Source organism: Sturnira hondurensis, unplaced genomic scaffold (genome assembly GCF_014824575.4).
Source record: "Sturnira hondurensis isolate 20B ecotype Veracruz unplaced genomic scaffold, ASM1482457v3 Scaffold0004998, whole genome shotgun sequence".
NCBI lineage: Eukaryota > Metazoa > Chordata > Mammalia > Chiroptera > Phyllostomidae > Sturnira > Sturnira hondurensis.
In genome coordinates this window covers 3,191,166-3,216,198 of record NW_028077629.1, presented here as the reverse complement: position 1 = coordinate 3,216,198, position 25,033 = coordinate 3,191,166, and the positions used below count along the sequence as shown (strand labels likewise).

Sequence of the window (25,033 nt, the reverse complement as noted above, 5' to 3'; positions counted from 1 at the left end):
AGTGTATCATTTAAGACCACTGTTTCCTTGTTGATTTTCTGTATGAAAGATTATCCATTGAAGTCAATGGGATGTAAAAATCCCTCACTGTGACTATATTTCTGTTGATCTCTCCCTTTTGTCCATCAAGATTAGTTTCACATATTTTGGTGTTCTTTGTTGAGTGTATAAATATTTACTAGAGTTGTATCATCATGTTGGCTTGTTCCCTTTATCATTATGTAGTGTCCTTTGTCTCTTACTACAGTCTCAGTTTGAAAGACTTTGATTCAAACTGATATACATACTGCTACCCCAGCTTTTTCCCCCTTTCTATTTGCACGAAATATCTTTTCTAACCCATTATTTTTAGTCTATCTTTTGATCTGAGGTGGCTCTTTTGGAGGCAGCATTTATATGGGCCTTGTTTTCTTATCCATTCAGTTACCCTATGTCTTTTGGTTGGAGCATTTAAGCCATTTACATTTAAGGCGATTAGTGATAGATATGTATTACTGCCATTTTATTGTTAAAATATTTCCATCTTTTTTTCCTTCCCTTTTATTCTTTTTCCTTTTCTTCTTAAAGCAAGCCTTTTAATATTTGCTGTAGTACTGGTTTGGTGTTAAGAAACTCCTCTAGTTTTCTCTTGTCTGGGAAACTTCTTATTTCTCCTTTGATTTTAAATGATAGCTTTACTGGATAAAGTGACCTTAGTTGTAGGTCCTTGTTTTTCATCACTTTGAATATTTCATACTATTCCCTTCTGGCCTGAGATATTTCTGTGCAGAAATCAAATGACAGTCTAATTGTTGATCCCTGGTATGTAACTACCTACTTTTCCCTTGCAGCTTTTAGGATTCTCTCCTTGTCTGTAAGCCTCGTCATTTTAGGCATGATGTGTCTCTGTGCATCTCTTTGGGTCCAACTTGTTTAGCACTTACCGAACTTCCTGAATTTGTGTGTCCTTTTTCTTCGCCACATTAGGGAGTTTTCAGTTATTATTCGAATAGGTTCTCAATCCTTTGCTTGCTCTCTTCTCCTTTTGGTGTTCCCATGATGTGAATGTTGCTACACTTCATGTTGTTCAAAATATTTTTTAAATTCTCCTCAGTTTTAAAAATTCTTTTTCCATTACACTGCTTTGCCTGGGTGTTTTTTCCTACCTTGTCTTCCAAATAACTAATTCAATCATCTGCTTCATCTAATCTACTCTTCATTCCTTCCAATTTGAAACAAATATTATTTGTTTATATACAATATATATACAAATATTGCATTCTTTATTTCTGACTGATCCTTTTTAATGGTTTCTATGTCTTTTTTCATGCTGTTGATTATTCTTATAATCATTACTCTAAACTATGTGATAAATTGCTTACCTCCATTTCATCTAGTTCTTCTGGAGAATTCTCTGTTCTTTCATTTGGGGTCTGTTTCTTTGTCTTCCCATTTTGGCTGCTCCTGTGTATTTTATGTCTTAGTCATTACATTGACCAAGGATATAGCCTCACTCTGAAATCAGCAGCCTGGCTTAAGCACCACAGGGTATGGCAGCATAATTCCTGTGGACATGGCTATTGCTTCCACTCAGGCTGATGCTTCTTTAAAAGGAGTACTTTCCCTAAGAAAGATGGTGTCTGCAGAATGGGGAATGACTCAGCACAGGGATCCTGGCAGTTGTTCTTTCAGTTCTCTCTCCAAAGCCACCAACCCCAGACTCTCCTCAAGCATTTAGTCCACTCTGCCAGCCCTCTGCTAGAACCCAGGGCAAGTGGCTGCAAATAAAATTTTGTGCATTGGCCTCTTAAGAGGCTCTGTGCATCTCCAGCTATCTCTCCCACAGAAACCCTGGTGCTTTTCATAGGTGGATGTTGTCTGGCTTACTTTCCAGTTCTGGTGCTGTAAGTTAAGGAGCCCAGCTTAAAGCTTAGGGCCCTTACTTCTCAGATGGAACCCTCTGGCCACTGAAATATCCCCCTGGAACTTCAGCTGCTGCCTGTGGGAGCCTAGCCAGACTTCTCATATCTCCTCAGCACACCCTACCCATCTCATTGTGGTGAAGTGGTTTCTCCTGTATTGCCTTGTTTACAAGGTTTCTCCCTAGCTAGTGTTCTATTGATTATTTAGGATGATATCTCTACAAGTTGTAATTCCAGATTGGTAATGAGAGAGGGCTAGTGTAGCTTCCATTACTCCTCTGCCATCTTGTATCTCCCTTAGTAACTTTTAAGAGCATGTGGACTATGAAATTCTTTGTGTACCTATAGATATAATCTTATGGCATTGTGTTTAAATTCACTGGTCATTTTTATCTATGATGCTTATTTCATAAAATAATAGTATATGTTGTTCTTGAAATTATAAACAGAACTATGTTATAAGTGAAAGAAGATGCTAAAAATACATCATAGTCTATACTGTAGTTGATGCAATACAGAAGGTAACCCCTCTTTGTCTGTATTTTTGCTATGTTGAGTACCTTAACTGCACAATACAAAGGTTAACCTTAATATTGAAAAGAAATAACAATATCTTTTATCACAACATCAAAACCATATTTAGAATCTTAAATATTCAAACATCTAGCATTGAATGCACTAACCTGATTTGAGGAATTTGATTTAAATTCACATACTATTTGATAATACAGTATGTTATAGTAAAGTATGTTGTAGTATATAACTTAGTATATGTTATACTATACTATAGTATGTTATAGTATATATAGTGATTACATATAGTAAGTGTATATATTGTAGATAGTATGCATATATAGTCATAGGTATAGTATGTATATGCTTAGTATATATAGTATATATACTTATACAAGTATATATACATATTGTATATAGTGTATGTGCATACTATATATGGTATGTATATATATATATATATATACACTAAGCACACATATATATATATAAGTATACATACATACTATATACACATAAATATATATAAATACTACTATAGTATAACATACTATGTTATATACTATAACATGCTATATTATCAAATAGTATGTGAATTTAAACCAAATACATATCAAATGCATGTACATATAATATGTGTGTATAGATACTATATATACTATACATACTATGCTATATATAGTATGTGTGTACACACATATAGTGTGTATAGTATGTTACACTATCGTATGTTATAGTATAGTATACAAAGTATACTGTATTATATAGTATGGTATAATATAGTACGATGATTCATTTTGATAAATGAATAGTTAAAAATAGAGCCACACCTTGAAAGATAATCATGGGTTTACCCTTGCCTGCCATTTGTAAACTTTAGGTTTCAATTGTTTTAATTCATTGTGAATTTTTCTTTGTAACTCAATTATGTTATAATGATAGGCTTTAAAATGAGTAAAGATTTCCCTAATTAAAAAAAGAAACAACTTAATCCCTAAAGAGAGTCACTGGTATCAGAGGAATGAGGGTGACTGCAGAACCTCCCAGTCAAGGTCAACTGAATGTAACTCAAGTTGTATTTCACTTATTACTTCATAGAATCACTAGGAACACAGACAGTACAGACTCACTTCTCCTAGAGACAAGCTGTTTCTGGAAGCTGGTTGTCTCTCACTTAAAGATCACTTATATTCCCCTACCCCTGTGGAGCTATAAAACATCTATAATAGCAATCTTAAATGAATTCTAAAATGATTGAATATTTTACTCTAATGAAAATAAAAATTCACTCAATTCTAGTCATTATCCTTGGTTTGTGTTTTATTGAAATGTGGATTTCAGTTTGGGCATTTTAGGAAGAGATTGCTTCTATATGCTCTACAAACAGCCTTAAGATGACTTTTCAGAAAGTTGGAGAAGTCTCTAATGACTAAAAACCTCTTTCTGATTGTCCTTTTCTTTGAAGATGGTATCATTCCCTCTTGGGAATTGCAGAAATGGCATTATGTTTAAATCCCTGTTAGTACTGCAGGATAATGCCTGAACTATTTCAATTTATAAATAACTTGTAGCTTGCTTCCTATGTGGCATTCAGTAAGCATTTCTCGGGGCCTTATGTGTGTCTGGCATTGTGTGGCATACACAAAATATACAACAGAGTTCTTGCTCTCCAAGAGCTAGAAAGTGAAATGAGAGGTGGGGAGGGATTGGAAGGAGAGAATGAAAGAACTAACACCCAATATTTTCCACTAGTTTCAAGCATTTAATTATTATCTATAATCAGACCACTTTTTAAATTTAATTTTCAGGCCAGACCTCTCACCTGAACTGCAAACTTATATTTCTTACCACTATTCAGCATTTGTTTTAGATATCTAATTGGTACCTTAAAATAACATGTTCAAAATGGAATTCTAGTTTCACCACCAGTTCACAAGCTGCTCTACCCACAGACTTCTCTGTCACTGTTTACAGTGTCTTTAATCTTCAAGTTCCTCAGTCCAAAACCTTTGAGTTATCCCAGACTCCTCTTTTCTCTGTTATACATTGTACTGTTTGCATCAACAAATTTATCTGGCTATGAGCCTGGAATATACCCTAAATATGATCATTTCTCACCACTCCACCACCCCTCACTAGTGCAAATCACCACTTTCATTGTTTCAGACTCCTTCCATCACCTCTTAAGTACCCAGCATGTCACTGCTCTTCCTTGTCTAATCTGTGTTCAACAGAGCAGTCAAAGTGATTACTGAAAAACGTAAGTCAGATCATACCAAGCTTTCCTTAAAACTCTCTGATAGTTTCCACATTTTTCAATGTGAGAATTATTAAAAAAATTGTAATTGCCTATAATGCCTTCTATGCTCATTCACACACGTGCACTCCTACCACTGTCTGTTCATCTCTTCCTCCTACCTCCTCTTTATGAGTATTGCTTAAGATTTAAAAAGTACACACATACCAATAGAAAAAATAATGGAGCGGTGAATAAATACTAGTCAAGTAGTTAGGAGAAGGAGATTGTAAAGAAACCATAAAAGCAAAAAAGTTTATGAAATTTAACAAAAGGTGTATGGTGAGCACGGTCCACTCCACAGTCATTCGCCTATAACCATGGACATGTCATTTTCCTTCTGAGTCTCAGATCTGTCCTCAGTACAGGAAGGTAGTCATATTTATTGTACAGGGTTGTACGTCTAACATGTGGAGGTGTCTCCCACATATGTGAGCTGAAAACATTAAACCCTAGAACACTAAAATTGGAAAGCCTGGCTGACACTCTGATTTAGAAAAAAATTCATGGTCAATGACTTCATAATAAGAGAGATTTTCAGGTAGTATACAGACATCCTAAAATTTATTCCTTTTCTGCCAAAATTGAGAGTTATGTAAAAACACATATTTTTCTTAATACATAGCACACAGTTATGTGTTAGGAAAAATTTTTGGAAGTCTACTGTGGACAAAGCAGTGTGAAAAACATTTAGAGGGAGAGAAGACTATAAAATAAATCTCGTGCCTCAAGAAATTGGTAATTGAGAAGATAAAATGGATATTTATGGGATAATACTATATGAGAGATACTGAAATGAAGAGTAAGAAAGGATAATGGTATTCTCTGGGGGGAAATATGAACTCAAATAAAAATACAAAAAATGGGAAAATATAGCATGTATATATTTAGACTGGAAGAAAAAAGCTGGACTTTGGAGACCAGTGAAAACTCAACTGTTCCTGGGAGGACATTAAAATAGTACCATCGTGTGAATGGGTCTGGCTGTGGGGTTAGAAGCAGATTGTAAAGAGGGAGCTAGAAGGAATGGCATGTGGTTTCCAGGTAGAGGTTGAGAGATAAGACTAAGAATGACAACATAGAATCTAAACTAATAATACTGTTTTTGTCACACTGTTGTCAGAGACAACACTATTGAAATAGTGGAAAATACTAATTTCTAGAAAAATCAGTATGACAAGTTCCAAGAAACACTTTTTAATTGAATGTAACTTAAATTTCAAGATCAAATAGCTATCAATTGTTGTAGGAAAGAAAAGAAAAATTCTAAAAATATATCAAGAGAAAATGATTAAATTTATTAGAGTACCATCATAATCAACAAACATACTGAGTACCTACTATCCAATGAATATTTGAAAGTGAAAAAAATAGTTATTGCTTAAAACTTTGTGCAGTCTTTAGAAAGACTTAAAAGTGCTGTCTCTGTGTTGTATTACTTGAAGATTTTATATTGTATTAATTATATTATATTATATCAAGCATTACATTATATTATATTATTATATTAAAGATGGATCAAATTTTCACTGGAAGAAGTTCTGGAAGAGTCGATCCAGTCAGTGCAAAGAGCATTTACTAAGAACATGCATCAGGAAAAGATGTTGAAAAAGAAAATGGTTCAGTATGAATATGATGAAGTAGGTTTGGCATAGTCTAGCTCAAGGTGTTCAGACTTTGTTAAAGATTTTAATCTTTTTCTTAAGAGCAGTGTGAATCTATTGGAAACCTTTCAACTGTGGCAGAGGACAGTTCATATTTCCTCTACCAAAAGGTTACTTTTGCTGTGATAGGGAAGAGGAAAGATAGGTTTCAGGTAGACTTCTAAGGAGTCAAGAAAAACAGTGATGAGAGCTATAAACAGTAGAGAAGTGAAAGGATATTAGGATTCCTGGAGATTAAATAGATAGGGAAAGAAAAGACAGGGGGCATAAAACTGAAAAAGATAATGAGAACACCATATTTTAAGACTTAAGTAGAAAGGTATTAATGAGGCAGGAGACATTGGATGAGGACTGATTAAAGTTCAATATCATGAATATGGTCTTGGCCATGTTAAATCTAAGAAGTTGTTGAGACATCTAATAGAAATTACAGTGATGTTGTTGCATAAATCAGTCTTGACTCCTGCACGCAGCCTGAACTATAAATTTGCAAATCCAGATTTAGATGGAAACTCTGGAAGTGATGGACATGAAGGGGATTGCCTGGGCAGAGTATCTTGAATGAGAAAAGGGTATATGCCCAAATGCAGATGACCATCAATATAAACTGGAAAAAGGAACTGAGAAAGAGTCTTATATCATGTCATGAAATCCAAAGAAAGGAGTGTTTTTGATGGAGGGAGCAATCCTCACTGTCAAATGTTGTCAAGAGGCTTAAATAAATGAACACTAAACAATGTCCATTTGATTTAGCAATGTAAAGATTAAGATGTGCTCTCTCCATAAGTACTGAACAATGTGGGTACACAGGTCTTCCCAGTGTGACTGAGAGGTGTGGAAATAAAGACAAACTTAAAAAAAAAAAGACTGTGAAAAAGGGAGAGAGAATGGGTGGTAATGGGAATCAGAGATCACAGGGAATAAAAGGAAAGGCTTTTCTCTTTTTGTTTTTATTCTAATGAGCTGGAGTAAAATAACCTTGTTCACAGGAAATATATCATTAATAGGATGATGTTGAATACATAAAAGACAGGAGTTTAAGTATCTGAAGAGGAGGAGATTGGCTTACTGATGAACGGTTGGTCTCAGCAGGAAGGAAGACAGCTTCTCTGTTGTAATAGAGGTTAAACAGAATATGTTGGTTGGGGGTTGTAAACTGAACAATAAAAATAAGTGTGAATTATAATCTGCCTTCTATGTTCTCTACAAAATAGCAGTGGGGGCCATCTTCCAAGAGTTAGTGGGGAAGTGAGAACATTAAAAGTTTCAAGAGGGTACCGATTTGAAAAGTCATTATAGAAATCTGGACAAGTAAGTTGATATACATTCAAACACATACATACATACATACATAAGAAAGATCTAGATAATGAGAAAGAGAGAGAGAGATGGAGGGAGGAGTAGGAGGGCAGAAAATGTATGAATGATTGTCTCCATTCATTTCTGGTTGTTTTGAAATATTTAACAAGTTTTGGGGTCATCGTTTAGGGTCAGTAGTTCTTGGGGTACTTTTTCTGTTTTGTTGCAACTTCTCTAATGCAAGTAAGGACTATCACATGCTCATATCAAACACAGTGGTCTGCTGTATCATTGTTTCTGAAGGATGGAGTGAGACACTTAAAAAAGGGTATCCAAATCTCACAGAGGAAATGCGAGCCTGTGATTTTATGGTATGTCTATGTAAACGTATTTGTGTAGTTTGAAAAGCCCATTATACAGGGCAGGGCAAAAGTAGCTTTACAGTTATTTGTATGGAAGATGATATAACAATTAATAAATAATGAAACAAGAATAAATAATGTATTTTACATTTTCAACATCTGTAAACCTCCTTTTGCCCACTCTGCGTGATTCTGATACACCCAGCACAGGGAGATTGGGAATTTCTCCTCAAGGACAGAATAGGCAAATGTTGAAAGTGAACAAGAATTGAGGAAATGATCCATAGAAATATGACAATTATGATATTTAATAAATATTTTAGCTCATTCAATACAATTAGTTCCTTTTCCGAGAAAATACATTGTTCTCTAGATATCATTCTTTATCCCATTATAGAAATTCACTTTGTAATACTACAGGTATCTACAATGAAAAGCAATATATGACAATTTCAATTCATAATCATTTCCATGCAAAACATTTAATTATTTATCCACAATATATTTATGAACATTTGCAAGCACTCAATCAACACATTGTCATTCATTACATAGCTCCTTAGGTGGAATTTTCTCACTTCAGTTGAGTCATAAAATGCTTTTGTTCACCAGTACATCAATTAGTAAATTATTGATCCATAGTCCTTTAATGTCTTGAGAAAGTAAATATACCTTCTGAAAGACTAATTGACTCTTGGAGAGTTGTTTATTCACCATTAGGATTAAAATAAATGAGTTAACTCACAGTAGTCGTACTAAACATAGTCATATTTATTTCATCAGTAGATAAACTGAAGATCAGAAAAGATAAAACTAAAAAGCCAAGGACCCAGGTTAGATTTTTAATCTGAAAAGACCTAATTCCTAATATCTAGTTATGGTAAATAAATGCATGAGTTTTAAAACAGTAATAATTATTTTTTTCTCAGAGTTCATTTTTATATAGTAATTATTAGGCTAAATTTTTCTCAGTTATCTTTAAACTCATTGTACTTATATTAATATGGTTTCATTGCAATGCAAATAGTAAAATTTTTAGAAAACAACATTTCAGGCTTTTTAAGGTAAAAATATTCAAATCGATTACCATAACTACCTACAGTTTGGGTTATTTGGAACATGAATGATTTCTTACAATATAGTAAAGCATCATGAATACAAGCTTTGGAGTAAGAAATATATAACTTTAATATGGCTTCTATACTTATTAAGTGTGAGAATTGAATATGGTTATATATATAAATATATATACACATATATATACACATACACATACAAATATTAAATTTAGCTAGAATATTTTTGTTACCATTACTCTAGAAACTAGATTTATCTAAGTTGGTTTAGCATTATAATAGGCATGTTATTTTTTCATTTATTTTTGTCCCCAAAAGCAGTAACAGCAGTTTTATATTGTTTCACAAAACAATTAAAAAGAAAAATAGTGAAAATGTTCAAATAATTTACTGTTGTTTGCAATTGACTGGAAGGAACTTCCCACAGCTGTAATCATAGCTACCAATAATTATTTCAAAGAGTATGCCATATTTTATATATTTAAATATGTTTCTCATAGAATTTAAATTTGAAGTCATTTCTTAGTGTTTTCCCTACAATTCTGCTGCGCACTTTAAATAAATAAAATGGCATATGCCATAGTTTTAAATACTATTACTCAGTCTAAGGAGACACACTGAGAAGAAGAGTTATAACTACAAGAAAAATTATTTGTCTGCTTAAATTGTAATTGTTCATTAAAATGTTTCTGATGTTTACACAATGAAATCCTGGTAGAGACCCCTGGCATATGATATAACAGTGCTATGTGAAAGCTCTAAAAAAACTAGTGTATTTAGAGCTCAGTAATATAAAATTTGATGTAGAGAAATCTAAACAGAGGATAAAATGCTATACTGAGTTGTTTAAATAAATGACTTAATACGTTAAGGACATATTGAATATCTCAGGAACATCTTCTCAAAAAGAATTCCTTAGAATAATTTTTGTCTTTGCTGCTGTGTTAATAAAGACTTTGATAAAATAGCCCTGGAAAAAAGACAATTTCTTTCAGGTGTTACCTGTGTCTAAAATATTCTTCATTGATTTCACATGCTTATTTTCACTGATAATATGAATAAGGTAATTTGTCTGGCTCTAATGAGGCAAGGCTTGCAGCAAGAAATGCAACATTCCACATATAACTCTACTCTAAGAAGTTTCTGCAGTGTTTTTCAGTTTAAGACTTAAGATTTTTTCCCTCAAGTCAAGCTAAAATGTCACAAATCAAATTGTTTTTCAAATTGTTAATGTGTTCTTTCCTCCCTCAATTTCTCAGAGAGCCGACATAGGGATATCTGCTCTAACCATCACCCCAGATCGTGAGAATGTGGTGGACTTTACAACACGTTACATGGACTACTCAGTGGGAGTTCTGCTTAGAAGGGCTGAAAAGACCGTGGATATGTTTGCCTGTCTTGCACCATTTGATCTCTCTCTCTGGGCTTGCATTGCTGGCACAGTCCTTCTGGTGGGCCTTCTGGTCTACCTTTTGAATTGGCTTAATCCTCCACGATTACAAATGGGATCAATGACTTCTACTACTCTCTACAACTCCATGTGGTTTGTGTATGGATCCTTTGTACAGCAAGGTAAGGAGAAAAAATACATTTTCATATGAAAAAGGAACATGATGTTTCAACTGCCATGATTTCCATTAAGAGTTTGATGTATCTGACATCAGTAAGTGTTCAAAGGGGTCTTCACTGCAATAGCAATGCTTAGAAGAGTACATTTTCTACTTTTTCCTAGTAGATCTCAAACATAGCAGGTGTCCAACAACAAAAAAAGGTTCATTATCTTTTGATGTAAGTTCAATATCATTAACAAAGCCAAAAATGAATGTCAAGAGGTAAGGTTCACAAGAAACTCAAAATCCTCCCTGAACTCTGAGAAATAGACTTACTGGAATGAAACCACTTACTAAAAGAACACATACTCTTTAATTATTTACATATGTAAGAGATATGCGGGTATGATTTTGTTCAGAGACATCATTTCATGTATGAAAAATATTCATTGGCAGTGAAAAAACTTTGATTATGAATCTAATAATAAATTTTATTTTTTATCTTTTACTTTAATATATAATATTTAACATTGACTTAAATTTTATTATAAAAAATTGCTTTGTTTTGTATTCACTATTTAAGCAGCCCTAGTCTTTAAACTAGTAAATTCTTTGACTCTGAACATTTTAGAATAGAATAATATTTACTGAGCTCCTTAATTGATACTACCTCCCATCATGGAGAATGAAATAATAAAATGTTCAGGCAATGAATAGTTTTTTACAAACTTGTCACATGTATTAAAGAGGAGAAATATGTGTCATAGGGGAGACACATGATACATTTGTCTTAATATTTACCATTCTTGATAGCATCTTACTTTTTCTGATCTTCCATTAAATTGAATTCTTTCTAATATTACTTAACTAGTCACAAGATTTATCTAGACTCTTCAACTCCATGTTCTCATGTCTAACCTATTTTCTAAAGCTTTGTAAGTACACATCTCCCTCTACTGTTCCATTATCAAGGGCCATATCTAAGGTTATAGTTGTCACAGGCATTTTTAATCAATTCATTAATCACTAGTCCAGTAGATATTTAATCCACACTGTTTATTTAAGTTAGAACTTTGTTAAGCACAGAACATATAATTTTGAACAAAGAGTTTTTGCCATCATTGAGCTACAAGTCTATTGGGACACAAACATGTAAAGAAACAATTATAATTATAGGTAGAAAGTACTGTGGTAGATATAAGTGTGGGCTGTTATGAGAACCAAGGGATAAGAAGGCCTTTGAATTAGACTGTACAAACAGATACAAAATTAATTAACTATTTAAGGAGCTTGCTGAAGAGGATGGGAAAAAGGAGACACAAATGATTAGGAGATAATTTAATATGAAGAAATTAAAGAGAAAGTTACCTCAATTGGTAAAATGAGGCTGAACATATATTTGATATTACGAAAAATTTGAACTTGATCCTTAGGGAAATTATCTGCTACTATTTGGTATTAAATAAAGAAAATCATGTTCAAATTTGTACTCTAGAAATATTTTTATCACAATGTAGAGAATAGGTTGAAAAAGGGCAATGGGAAAAGGGAATCAAATTTTAAGAGTATCATAAAAACTAAATAAAGAGTTTATGTGGCTTCCACAAAAGTAAGGTGGCATTGAGAATCGAAAGAAGGGCATTGATGAATTGGAGTCAATAGAACTTAATTAATAATAGAGTGGTATGGTGATTGATACTAAAGGAAGACAGTGAAGCAGTTCTGGATTGGGAAATTAGGTGTATTAGATGTTAACATTTTTTACTGACAAAATAAAAAGCAGAAAGAGCAAGTGTGGTGGGAAAGGTGATACATTTATTTTGGTGCATGTCAAGTCTGAAGTATCTGTGAGACATCCAAGGAGATATTTAGTGGTTTGATATCTTTGTCTGAAGCACATGAGAGACATCAGGGCTAAATGTATATTTAAACAATATTAGCATTAGAAAATAATTGAAGCCACAGAAGTAAGATCACAGAGTATTTGTTCTGAACTGCATACTCCTAATTGATGGCTACTGACCCAGAGAGGGCCTAAGACAGGGCCTTAAGGAAACAAATGGGTAGAGGTAACAGATAAAGAGTGATATGCCCTGGCTGGTGTAGCTCGGTGGATTAAGCATGGGCCTGCAAACCAGAGGATCGTGGTTCAATTCCCACTCAGGGCACATGCCTGGGTTGCAGGCCAGTTCCCAGCAGGGGACGCACGAGAGGCAACCATACATTGCTATTTCTCTCCCTCTGTCCTTTCCTTCCCCTCTAAAGATAAATAAATAAAATCTTTTAAAGAAAGAGTGATGGGAAAGATTCAAGTACCATATGTATGTATGTGTGCATGTATGTATATATATATATATATATACATATACATATATATACACATGCATATATATAGTATACAGTAGAATGTACACACCAAATAAAATCAGTATTTCAAGATAGTGAGTTTTGGCATCTGTGTTAAACATTTTAAATACTCAAGTAAAATTAAGTCTCGAGAGGTGTTCATTGGATTTAGCAGTAAGCTTGTTACTGGTAGTGTTGCAGTGACTATGTCTGCATAACAAATTCCTCCAAAACCTACCAATTCTGAGCATCAGGAGTTTAGACAAGACATAGTGAGGATGGCTTGTTTTTCCCCAATGATCTCTGAGGTCGTGGCTAGACAACTCAGTCTGGAGGCTGAACTCCGGCCTGGTAGCTGATGCTGGCTTAGGGCTGGTAGCCTCAGTTTTCTTTCATAGCCTCTCTTTGTGGGACAGTTTGGTCTTTTTCAGGCATCATGGTTGATTTCTTCATAGAAATTATTCCAAAGGGGGAGAAAAATAATAAAACTAAATAATTTTCTGGTCCATGTTGGAGATCACAAACCTGTATGATGGCATGAGTTCCTCTTGCAGGGAACATCCAGGTTGTGTCCACCTCATAGCTTTGCTATGAAAATTAAATTGGTTAAAATTCATGAAGTTGTTAGATAAAATAACTTATATAGAGGGAAATCAAAAACACCCCAGAACTTATTTTTTAAATGTGTATTTATTCTTACATGTTGAAACTTCACACTTATTGAGACTTTTTATCCATTGCTCAAAGTGATCTTTGAACTCATCAATTTGGATGCCTTTTAGTGCTTCTGCCATTTTTTGTGATATCTCTTCCACATTGGCAAAATGTTTCTCTTTGAGGACTTTTTTTCATCTAGAAAAATAAAAAAAGTCACTCAGAGCAAGATCAGGTGAATAGGAAGGGTGGAACATGGAGTTCATGACATTTTTTTGGGGGGTTAAAAACTGCTGAACACTCAGCACAATGTGGGCAGGTGCACTCATAATTTACTCATCATAAAATGGGCAATGCATTGAAAGGGTCTTCAAAAAATATTCACTGAAGCCCAACACAAACTCTTACAATGACACCAGTTAGTACACTGATACAGATGGATTCTTAGAACACTCACTAGCTGAGGAAGACTGTAGGACCACCCTCCAGAAGATAATTTTGTATTTTGAGAGTCCCCCCTCATATACATATCCCTGAACATTTACTAAATAAATGAAAAACAAAAACAAATTAGACTCAGTTATGGATAATTAGGCATATGAGAAAAATCTAAGAAAGAAAATGGCTTCAGATTGGTAAAATAATGATATTGAGTCAGCCAAAAAGTCTGTACATTTTTTTCAATAAAATAAGACACATTTTTCATTGCTACCAATAATTTTATTCATTTGGGTATTTTGAGCCTGTCACCTATCTCCCACATGGTATAATGTTGATTGTTCTCAGTTAATGTCTTGATTTGATGGCTATCAACTTCCACTGGTCTACAAGACCATGGGACATCATCCATTGAGAAATCTCCAGCACAAAAGTTTGCAAACCACTTTTGAAATGTTTGATCAGTCACAGCATCTTCTCCATACACCATACACTCCTCAAAGTTTTTCTTTGCATTTCAGTTGCATTTTTACCATTCTTGAAATAATACTCCAAAAATGTTGCATATTTTCTTCCATCTTTAATATTAAATGGCTACACAAAAATTCACCACTTTTGATTTTTCTAATATGCACACTAATATGACAGCTGTCACAATACAGTCTAACGAAATTGTTTCAAATGAAGTTAAAGAGAACTAAGTGCTGCTAGAGCCATCCTGTGGAAAAAAACAAATGAACTTTTTGGCCAACCCAATAGATTCTGGGGTACACAGAGTAATAAAAAAATAGAAGGGCCAATAATGAGGCTATAGTAGAGAATAAGACTACAAAGTAGTAGATAGTAGTAAGAGAGAACAGAGCTCTTAATGAGTGTAAAGAACAACAGTGGAAACATCAGTGTGAAAGAATTTGAAGTTCGTATTTATAAAATGGGAAAACTGAGACTAAAGTTTTTGAAATAGGACAAGTTATAGGTTTGTAGATGTGAATTCCCTAAAATAAGAGTTGGTGAAGGACTTCAAAGCTGATCAAGAAATTGAAAGCCCAGAGGATTAGATTAACCATCTCTGATGATGTCAGCTAGGACTCGACATGTAGAAAATGAGCCATATGTCCAAGTTGTCAATAAACAAGGGGGAAGAACTGGGATGTTGATAGATATGCACATTGCCTAGAAATAGAGTTGGTATTGCTAGATGTGGTTAACCTCTGTTCTATCTTACTATTTCTGGTTCCATTCAATTTTTCTGTACATGGTTTTAATAGTCACAAATATGCAGATAACACCTAAATCTATATCACATCCTAGTTGAGCAGTGCATACCCAGCTGCTCACTAGACCACTTTCTGGACCTACCAGAGCACCACAAATTTTAACATGCCAAAAATTGAATTGTTTTACACTCTTCACCTTTGTAGCCTCCCATATTCTCTATTCCAACTGATGCATTACCAATCACTCAAACCTACAGAGAACATTTGAGAACATTTTTGATTTCTTCTTTTTCTTTCTATAGCTTGTATTCAACCATAATCAAGTTCTATGAATTTTATTTCCTAAATATTTCCAGAAAAAAAATCTCTCACCTAGAAAGATAAGGCCTAAATTGTTACTTAGATAAGACCACCTTCATTTCTTATTGGAACTATGGGAATCTCCTAACAGTTTCATCCCCAAAAAATATATGCTCCACATACATATATAAACAAGTTACCACTATCATGGAAAGAGCTTACTACATAATTCCCATTCTTCAAGTATTTTCTTGGTTCCCTCTGCCTGCATTTTAAAAGTCTGAGTTATTCAGAGCATGGACAATATTCCATTATGTAGCTGTTGTCCAGTGCTCAATTCTAATCTCTTACCACTCATATTTCACATTTCATTGTCCAGTTACTTCAAATTGTTTTGTCCCTGGAACACAAGTCGAGACTGTGTAATGCATCTTTGTCTGCCTTTTTTCTGTTCTTTTTAATTCCTGATATGCCTTTATTACCAGTTTAATCTCTACTCCCACACTCTGCTTTCATATACAAATTTTTATGCATGCTCTAATTCTTGCTTTGATCTCAACTTTTCCAGGAAGTTTTTGCAGGATTAGGGACCATATTTTATGCTCCTGAGGCATATTTATTAAAGGACTTATCAACTGTAGTATAATTGCCTTTCTTTTTTCATTTGTCCTCACCTAAGTTTTTTGAACACATGGCTATGCCCTATTTACCTTTATAGTCATTTTGCCTGTAGTTCTTTGTCTTGTACATATTGAGTGTTTAATAAATGCATACTGGTCAACTAAATGAATAAATAAATACTAAATACTTAACTAAATCAAGCATAAAGTTGGTGGCAATATTTTGTTTATTAGATTACAGTCTGTTCCTAGGTGACCTGAAACTTGCTGAACCAAAAGGAATTTATTTAGGATGTCTCTACTGGTATATTTCACCAAGTAACTAAGATGAGAAATAACCAAATAAGTTCTCTCTTTGGTTGAACCTTATTTTGTGGATGTCGACATACTTATAGATTGCCTTTCTAAATTTTGCTTTCAGGTAACCCTATTTTAGTAAGTTTTAGAGCACAACCAAGACAAAAAAAATTACCCATTCAGTCAGCATGGTTTTCTAGTCCTGTTAAGATGCAGCAGATACCAAGTTATAAATATGTTAAGCATTTTCATATATCAACAATGCCTGTAGATTGATTGTACATTTTTACAAATTCATAATTATGGATAATGCTAAATTGCACATGATTATTTCATCTTTGAAATGCTGCTACTTGCCAACAATAAAAAGGTGAATTCATTACAAGATACTAAGAACATCTTCACACTGATTAAAAAATAAACTGAGACAAGGCTCATAAACCCATGAAAAAGAGAATCAATCAGTGAGTGTCTGTTCACAGGCTATGGAGTCGGAATTACTAATAATTTCCAATAAAAATATAACCTTTTAATGAGAAATACAGGTGTTTTTCAAAACTACTGTGGGTTTTTTTTTTTGAGTCACTAGACCAGATTAAATGAGATAAAAAAGTGTTTCATGTGTTGTAAGAGAGCTATCTGAAAAAAGAGTTTGGGGACAGCTAAAAACAAAAAAATATATATGAGTTGCTTACTAATTCTGGTTTACAGGAAAAAATCTGTAACACAAAGCCTTCTGGAAAACAGCTCAGGGACTCCAACTGTGCAGAAGCAGTGTGGTCCATTATAGAGATAAACTTACTACATCTGTTTGGCTGAAACGTTAGTGCTTGTGACTTAGGTAAAGTGGGTGAACAAATGACCAACTTTGTGTGAGTTTTATTGTCGTTTTATATCTTTCTTTATCTCCATGTCTACATAAATCTCTCTGTGATAAACACACTTTTAAAAAGTCCGGAGCTTGGTTTTTGAAGACCCCTTATGTGTAGTTAGTTAACAGGCAGTGACCCAATATCATTTGGGCTGTGGAGGGCCTCTGTGCTGTGTGCTGGTATGTCACGTATTTTCTGTTTATGTGAAAGGTAACTTTGAAGGAAATTTCAGAGTTCACCTCAGATGGTTTTGTCTGATTTTGTAAAGTATAAATATTTATATTCATGTAAAATATTTGGAGCTATCAAATATTTACCAGCCAGTATTTAATAACCATCAAGTGTGTGCCAGGCATAAGAAGAACAAAAGGAAAACAAGGAATCACTACATTAAGTAGTTTAATAAATATTTCTTTTTTTTAAGATTTTATTTATTTATCTTTAGAGGGGAAGGGAAGGAGAGAGGGAGAGAAACAACAATGTGTGGTTGCCTTTTGTGCGTCCCCTGCTGGGAACTGGCCTGCAGGGAACTGTCCTGCAACCCAGGCATGTGCCCTGACTGGGAATCGAACCACGATCGTCTGAGTCGCAGGCCCGCGCTCAATCCACTGAGCTACACCAGCCAGGGCTAATATTTCTTGAGTATACCATATATATCTTAATATGGTCATAAATAAGAAAATCTTGCAAGAATATTTAGCACTGTGTTAGTGGGTCATAGCCAAATGGAAACCAAATAAACCACTTTTAATGAGAGGAGCAGACAATTTTTAGGAGAAGTAAAAAAGGAAAATCCCTTTGGTAGCTTTCTGAAGGATCAAATAGGCCCACAGACGCTAGTAATGATTGGAACAAAGGAGCTTTAAGAGTGGTAGAAGATAACTTGATGGCTGCTGCACAGGAGTTAACATGAGAGGCCACCCACTGGCTTTGAGATCCCAGGATAATTTCTGGAAGACGATATAGAGCTCTCCCGCCGCCAGATGGATTGCACTGTTACAGAGAATCACAACTCTCTCACTCCCACTGACAGAACAGTTAGACATTCTTCTCTATCGCATTAAGCATCAGAAGAGGTTATTGATGAGAGAGCATCTCTTTAAAACTTTGCAAGAGAGATTAACTCAAAGAAATCTATTTCAATAGTGTAGATCAAATTCGTGAAATTTGCCAATTTTGCCAGTCACAAAAACTGTAAGGATTCAAGCTTTGAAATTAAGTCACTAAAATTATTCCTTTGTAATGTTATCTGATATTTCACCTTCAATCTGAATATAACAGAAGTGGTATTGGCTGGCTCTGCTGTTTACTGACCCTAATGAAAGTAGATAAAATGAGAGTAATGCTCAGTGACAGGTTAACCGGACTACAGAGACAAGTTTCTTTCTATATTCTATTCTTACTGATATTAACTCAAAAAGGCTCTCAGTGATTTTTATTTAGGTTTGAACAACATCTCTGTTGCTGCTAATTTTGATTGGCAGCCCTTAACGAAGAGCGTGCCGCATACTCAGAGTGCTGTCGCATCCACTTGAGAATTTCCCCATGCTGATTTAAAGCATGGCAAGGTGCTCATTTTCTTTCTTTTTATCATCAGGATTCTCTACCACTAAAGAAAAAAAAGTCAAATTTCTATGCTTCAGAGACTGTTCTAACACTATTATTATGGGTATGCAGTGCAAGTAATTTGTTTTGTGTGACTAGAAAGCATTACCATGATGCTAAGGTGTGCATTCATTAGCTCACATTCCCAGTGCAACGTAACGAGCTCCTATGCATTTATTCCTGATCTATATGCACACAATGGCCCATGAGTTTCATTTATTTCAGTACTAACTTTTCATGATTTGAGCCAGAAAAACCTTTCTCATGCTGAAATGGGCTTTTGAAGAGTTAAAAGCAATTAAAGAACAAATCACATTTCTGCTTATAAAATGCTTAGAAAACAAGAACTGGTATAAACAACATTTTCTGGACTTTTCTGAACTACTTATAAATATATATCATAATAAAAGCATTATTTTAGTTTTTAACAAAAGTGTTTAATAAAAAACATTAACAAAAATCAAAAGGTGACATTAAGATATTAGAGCTGGTTTTTCCTTTTTCCCCAAAATGTTATAAGAGAAAATATTTTAAAAACATAAATTTAAATGATAGAAAAAATGTAGCTATCATATGGTTTTTTAAAATAGTTTTAGCATACTGTAATACTCATTGTTTTTACAGTACTATATCACAATACCCCTCAGCTTAAGTAATAAGAATAGGAGCAGACATCAACAAAGATAAGTTTATTCTAAAGGAGATTTAAGATTTATAAAATTAAAGTAGTAGGATCAAGAGACTATAGGCAATAGCAGAGACCATCAGTTTACAATACAAATTTGGTAATTCAATTTTGGTTTGCTCTGACCAGAATCCATTTTACTCTTTCACCTATGAATCTGTAGTTAAGAACCTTAATATGATGGTTATATTTGTAAAGATATGGGCAAATGACCACAGTTTTCAAAAACAAAATCAATCAGTTTGTAAGTTAAGTCTCTTAGCGTTTAACCTAACTCTAAGATGCATGCTTATAAGCACCTATAATGCTTATTTTGCTGAATTTAGGATTCCCATTTTTGATTTGCAAAACTGATAAGTAACAAAGTCCTGTGACACTTTTATTAAATACCCTTGAGTGTGGCACAGCCTGGACTTGATTTTTTTCACAATTTTAAGACAGAAAAGTTCCAATGTATAATATAATGTGTAAATTCACGTTATACATCTCATTACATATACGAGGTCTGTCCAGAGGGTATCCAACCATGTAATATCAAAATAGAGACATTTATTGAAAAGCATATAAGGTACAAGGAACATTGTATGTAAGACAATGACATCTCAGTCCCCTTCAAAGGTGCCTCCAAAGTAGTGACCTCACACAGTTCTCCCAACCACCATCAGCTGCCCCATTGTATATTTCTGAATCTCTTCAACTGTCTGAAATCTCTTACCTTTCAAAGGTGATTTTAGTTTTGGGAAAAGCCAGAAGTTGCAGGGTGTCAAGCCTGGGCTGTGGCGGGGCTGAGTCACCTGGGTGATATGATGTTTCACCAAAAATCTCTGTATGAGACATGATGCTTGAATGGGTACATTACCGTGACAAAGCTGCCAATCACCAGTTGCATAGCTGCAGCCTTCTGAATCATCTGAATAGTTTCCACGGGTGAATGTTCAAGTGTAATACAAAATTTCATGCAAGTGTGTTGCTCTATTTGCTCAGTTATTTTGAATGTGACAGCCACGCAGTACACATGCTCAGTCAGTGGCATCTACCAGCTCGGCTAACTAGAACAGTGAAGTTGTCATTGTTCAACTATGCACATTTCAGTACACTTTCCTTGGTTACATCAATGTTGCTTAAATCATTTTTCTTATATTAGCAATGGGAGGCGAGAATTCTACCACTCAACTAACAATGCTTGACCACCAACTTACACTGTACATGAAAATAAACTCAAGATGGATAAAAGACTTAAATATAGGTTATAACACCATTAAAATACTAGAGAAGAATATAGGCAGGAAATTTCAGATATTCTGCACAGCAATTTTCAATATGTTTCCTACAGCAAGAGATATAGAAGAAAGGATAAGCTAATGGAACCTCATCAAGATAAAATCTTCTGCACAACTAGAGAAAACATAAGCAAAATAAAAGATAACCAACCATATGGGAAAATACATTTGCCAATGATACCTTGGACAAGGGTTTGATCTCCAAAATGTATAAAGAATTCACATGACTCCACACCAGGAAGACAAACAATCCAATTGAAAAATGGGCAAAAGACCCGAACAGACACTTCTCCAAGGAAGGAATACAGAGGGCCCAGAGACAAGAAAGGATGCTTAGCATCACTAGCCATCAGAGAGATGCAAATTAAAACCACAATGAGATAACACTTCACACCAGTCAGAATCACCATCATAAACAAATCAACAAACAAAAAGTACTAGAGAAATTGTAAAGAAAAGGGAACACTTTATTGGTGGGAATGCACACTGGTGCAGCCACTGTGGAAAACAGTATGGAATTTCCTCAAAACACTAAAAATTAAACTACCTTTTCACTTGGCATTTTCACTGCTGGGATTATTCCTTAATCCGGAAATACCAATACAAAAGAATCCAATGTTCATAGCAGCACAATTTACAATAGCCAAGTGCTATAAACAGCCTAAATGCCCATCAGTAAATGAGTAGATCAATAAACTGTGGTACATTTATAGAATGGAATACTATGCAACAGACAGAGAAAAAGAGCTCCCACCCCTTGTGAAAGCATGGATGAAACTGGAGAGCATTAAGTGAAACAAGCCAGAAAGTCAAAGAAAATACCGTATGATTTCACCTATAGGTGGACCTAATCAACAAAACAAATAAGTGAGCAAAATACAACCAGAGATATTATAATAAACAGCAGACAGTAACCACAGAGGAAGGGAGAGAGGGGTAACTAGTGAAAAATGGGGACGAGTCAAGTCAAGAAACATGTATAAATGACCCATTGACATGGACAATGGAAAGGGATATGATTGAATGTAGAAGGTAGGGGTGGGTGAGGCAGGGGAGAGTAATGAAGGAAAAATGGGGACAATTGTAATTAAACAGCAATAAAAGTGTTTTAAAATTAAAAAACAAAATAAATTGTAAATTTCTGTGGGTTCAATATTACATAATAATTTTATGTTGAAATCATATTAATTATATCACAGTGTATTAAACAATGTATCAATTAATTAAATTCATGTTACATAATAACCAAAATTAAGCTAAAGCAATCATGCATAGAAATAAATGGGAATATGAAGCTGCTTAAAAAAAAACAATGGCTTGACTTCTTCTGGACAGATCCAGTACATGACCGAACTTTCACATAAAATGTGGACACACAGAATTGCTATTTGATTTGTGGTTGTAACCAAAATGTATAGAGTTCCTTTATTTACAACTCTCTCTTAGACTCTAAAGTAACAATCCATTTGGGATAGCTACCCAGTTTGTTCTGTCTGCTTCAGTTGTTTTCTAGCACTTAATGTTTATATCCATTGTTTAAGCTCTAACTCAGCATGTCCTACAAGTACCTTTCTGTCTTCACTTTTTAAAATTCTCCATGCTTTTGGAAATATTTTCTAGGACATTAAATAAGAATTATTATCCTATTCACAAGGGTGGGTAGGACAGCACTGTCTATCTTTATGGAGCTTTCAACATACAGGAGAAATAAATAAACACACAGCTCCATCATAGAATATTGAGTTGGCCAAAAGGTCTGTTACATTTTTTTCTGTAAAATAAAAGACACACTTTTCATTTTCACCAATAACTTGATTGATTTGGGTATTTTGAGAATGTCAGCTATCTCCTGCTATGGGTTTCTAGTGGATAAAGGCCAGTGGCACTGCTAAACATCTTCCAATGCCTACAACAGCCCATAGCAAAGAATTATTTGGTCATCCCTGGCTGGTGTAGCTCAGTGGATTGAGTGTGAACTGTGAACCAAAGGGTCACCATTCTGATTCCCAGTCAGGGCATATGCCTGGATTGAAGGCCATGCCCCCAATAGAGGGTGCACAAGAGGCAACCACACATTGAAGTTTCTCTCCCCCTCTTTCTCCTTCTCTTCCCCTCTCTCTAAAAATAAACAAAATATTTTAAAAAGAAATAAGACACTATTATTTAGAAAACAAAAGAATTATTTCATCAAAATACCCATAGTACCAAGAAACATTGCAAACCAATTTTGATATGTTCAATCCATCACAGTACCTTCTTCATACACTGCAGAAATCTTTATTTTGTGTGTGTTTCAGTTGCATTTTTACTTTTCTTAAAATAATAAAGCATAGTATACTGAAATGTTGCATATTTTCTTCCACCATCAATATTAAAATGGCTGCACAAAAATTCAGCAATTTGATAATTTGATAATTATCATAGTTTGATAGTTTTTCGAATGCACAGTGATACAACTGTCACAATACAATCTAAAAAATTGTTTCAAATAAAGTTAAAAACAACTAAGCACTACTAAAGCCATTGTACAGAAAATAACTAAATTAACTTTTTGGTCAACCCGATAATAATTATCATGCTGAGAAAAGCACAAATTGCTATGATCATGGAATTTTTAGATATGCTGCTATTTGGCATGTTAAACTAGGTCAAATACATATCTACTCCTGACCTGTTAAGGAAAGGAACACAGCCCTGGCCATTGTGGTTCAGTTTCTTGGACTGACATTTTATAAGCCAAAAGTTGTGAGTTCTCTTCCTGGTGAGGGCATATATCCAGGTTATGGTTTCAACCCCCATTTGGGGTGTATACAAGAAGGCAACCAATCATTGTTTCTCTCTCCCTCTCTCTCTAAAAGCAATGAAAAAAATGTCTTCGGATGAGTAAAAACAAAAAAAGAAAAGAAAAGAAAGGAACACAGAGAGAACTAATATTTTTACTTAGTGACAATGAAAGAAATGTCCAATTAACTTACTTAATCTTTGCTTTCTGACCTATAAAATAAAATGTCAGATTATTTTAAAATTTTCTTTTAGCTATAGGATTGTATGGTTCTACAATATAAATACAACTGTTTGTATATCTTTGTATTTTCTTGAGGAATACCTCAGTTTTAAATCTTATAATCTACCACTTACTTGTTACGTGATATTCGACAAGTTTATTAACCTCTAGATGCCTCAGTTCCTCAGATAATAATTACATACTTCAACAGGTATTTGAAAAATTAAGAGTTATGGATATAAAACACTTCAAATTGTGTGCATGACACAAAATAGGCACTCAACATTATAATTATTATTTCCTCATTGTTTTTACAGGCCACAGTAAGGAATGGAATCGGCCACATTTTTTAATGCTTAATTATTACCATATTTTAATGCATTACTATCTCACAGAAAACAAGCATTATTTTAAGGAAGCATATTGTAACTAAGTATAATGAAATCTGTTAGGAAAGCTAATATAGCTAAAGAAAATACTTATAATAAAAGCCATATGTTAACAAAATTATAAGTTTTTTTGAATTTTTACATTATGTCAATTTAATGGAGTATTTTTCAGACATTGCAATAATGTTGCAATCATTTTTAAAAAGATATGTTTAGAGCCATTAAGTACAGATGATCTCAACAAAATAAATGGCATATATAAAATAAAAGATTTTTGAGTATAAATTTAGTGATTACTTCCCCCACCCCATGCTCCCTGCCTCCCTCCCATTTCCACCCTTCTCAGTTGTTGTCCATGTATTCTTTATATAGGTTCCTCTAAATCCCTCCTCTATTTCCTCTGAAATTTCCTCCCCTCTGGTCACTGTCAGCCTGTTCTCTATTGCAGTGTCTTTGGTTATATTTTGCCTGCTTGTTTGTTTTGTTGTTTAGCTTCCTGTTAAAGGTGAGATCATATGGTATTTGTCCTTCAACACCTGGCTTATTTCACTCAGCATAGTGCTTTCCAGTTCCATCCATGCTGTTGTAAAAGGTAGGAGCTCCTTCTTTCTTTCTGCTGCATAGAATTCCATTGTATATATGTACCATAGTTTTTTGATCCATTC

At 34.2% G+C, this 25,033-nt stretch overlaps 1 protein-coding gene across 1 annotated transcript in view; it reads left to right on the top strand.

Moving 5' to 3' along the window:
* Positions 1-25,033, top strand: part of GRID2 (glutamate ionotropic receptor delta type subunit 2) — a 1,449,169-nt gene that overhangs the window by 1,118,713 nt on the left and 305,423 nt on the right. The window contains exon 11 of the mRNA XM_037046096.1: positions 10,371-10,683. Within this exon, the coding sequence (XP_036901991.1) occupies positions 10,371-10,683 (313 nt within the window). The remainder of the gene's footprint in view (positions 1-10,370; positions 10,684-25,033) is intronic.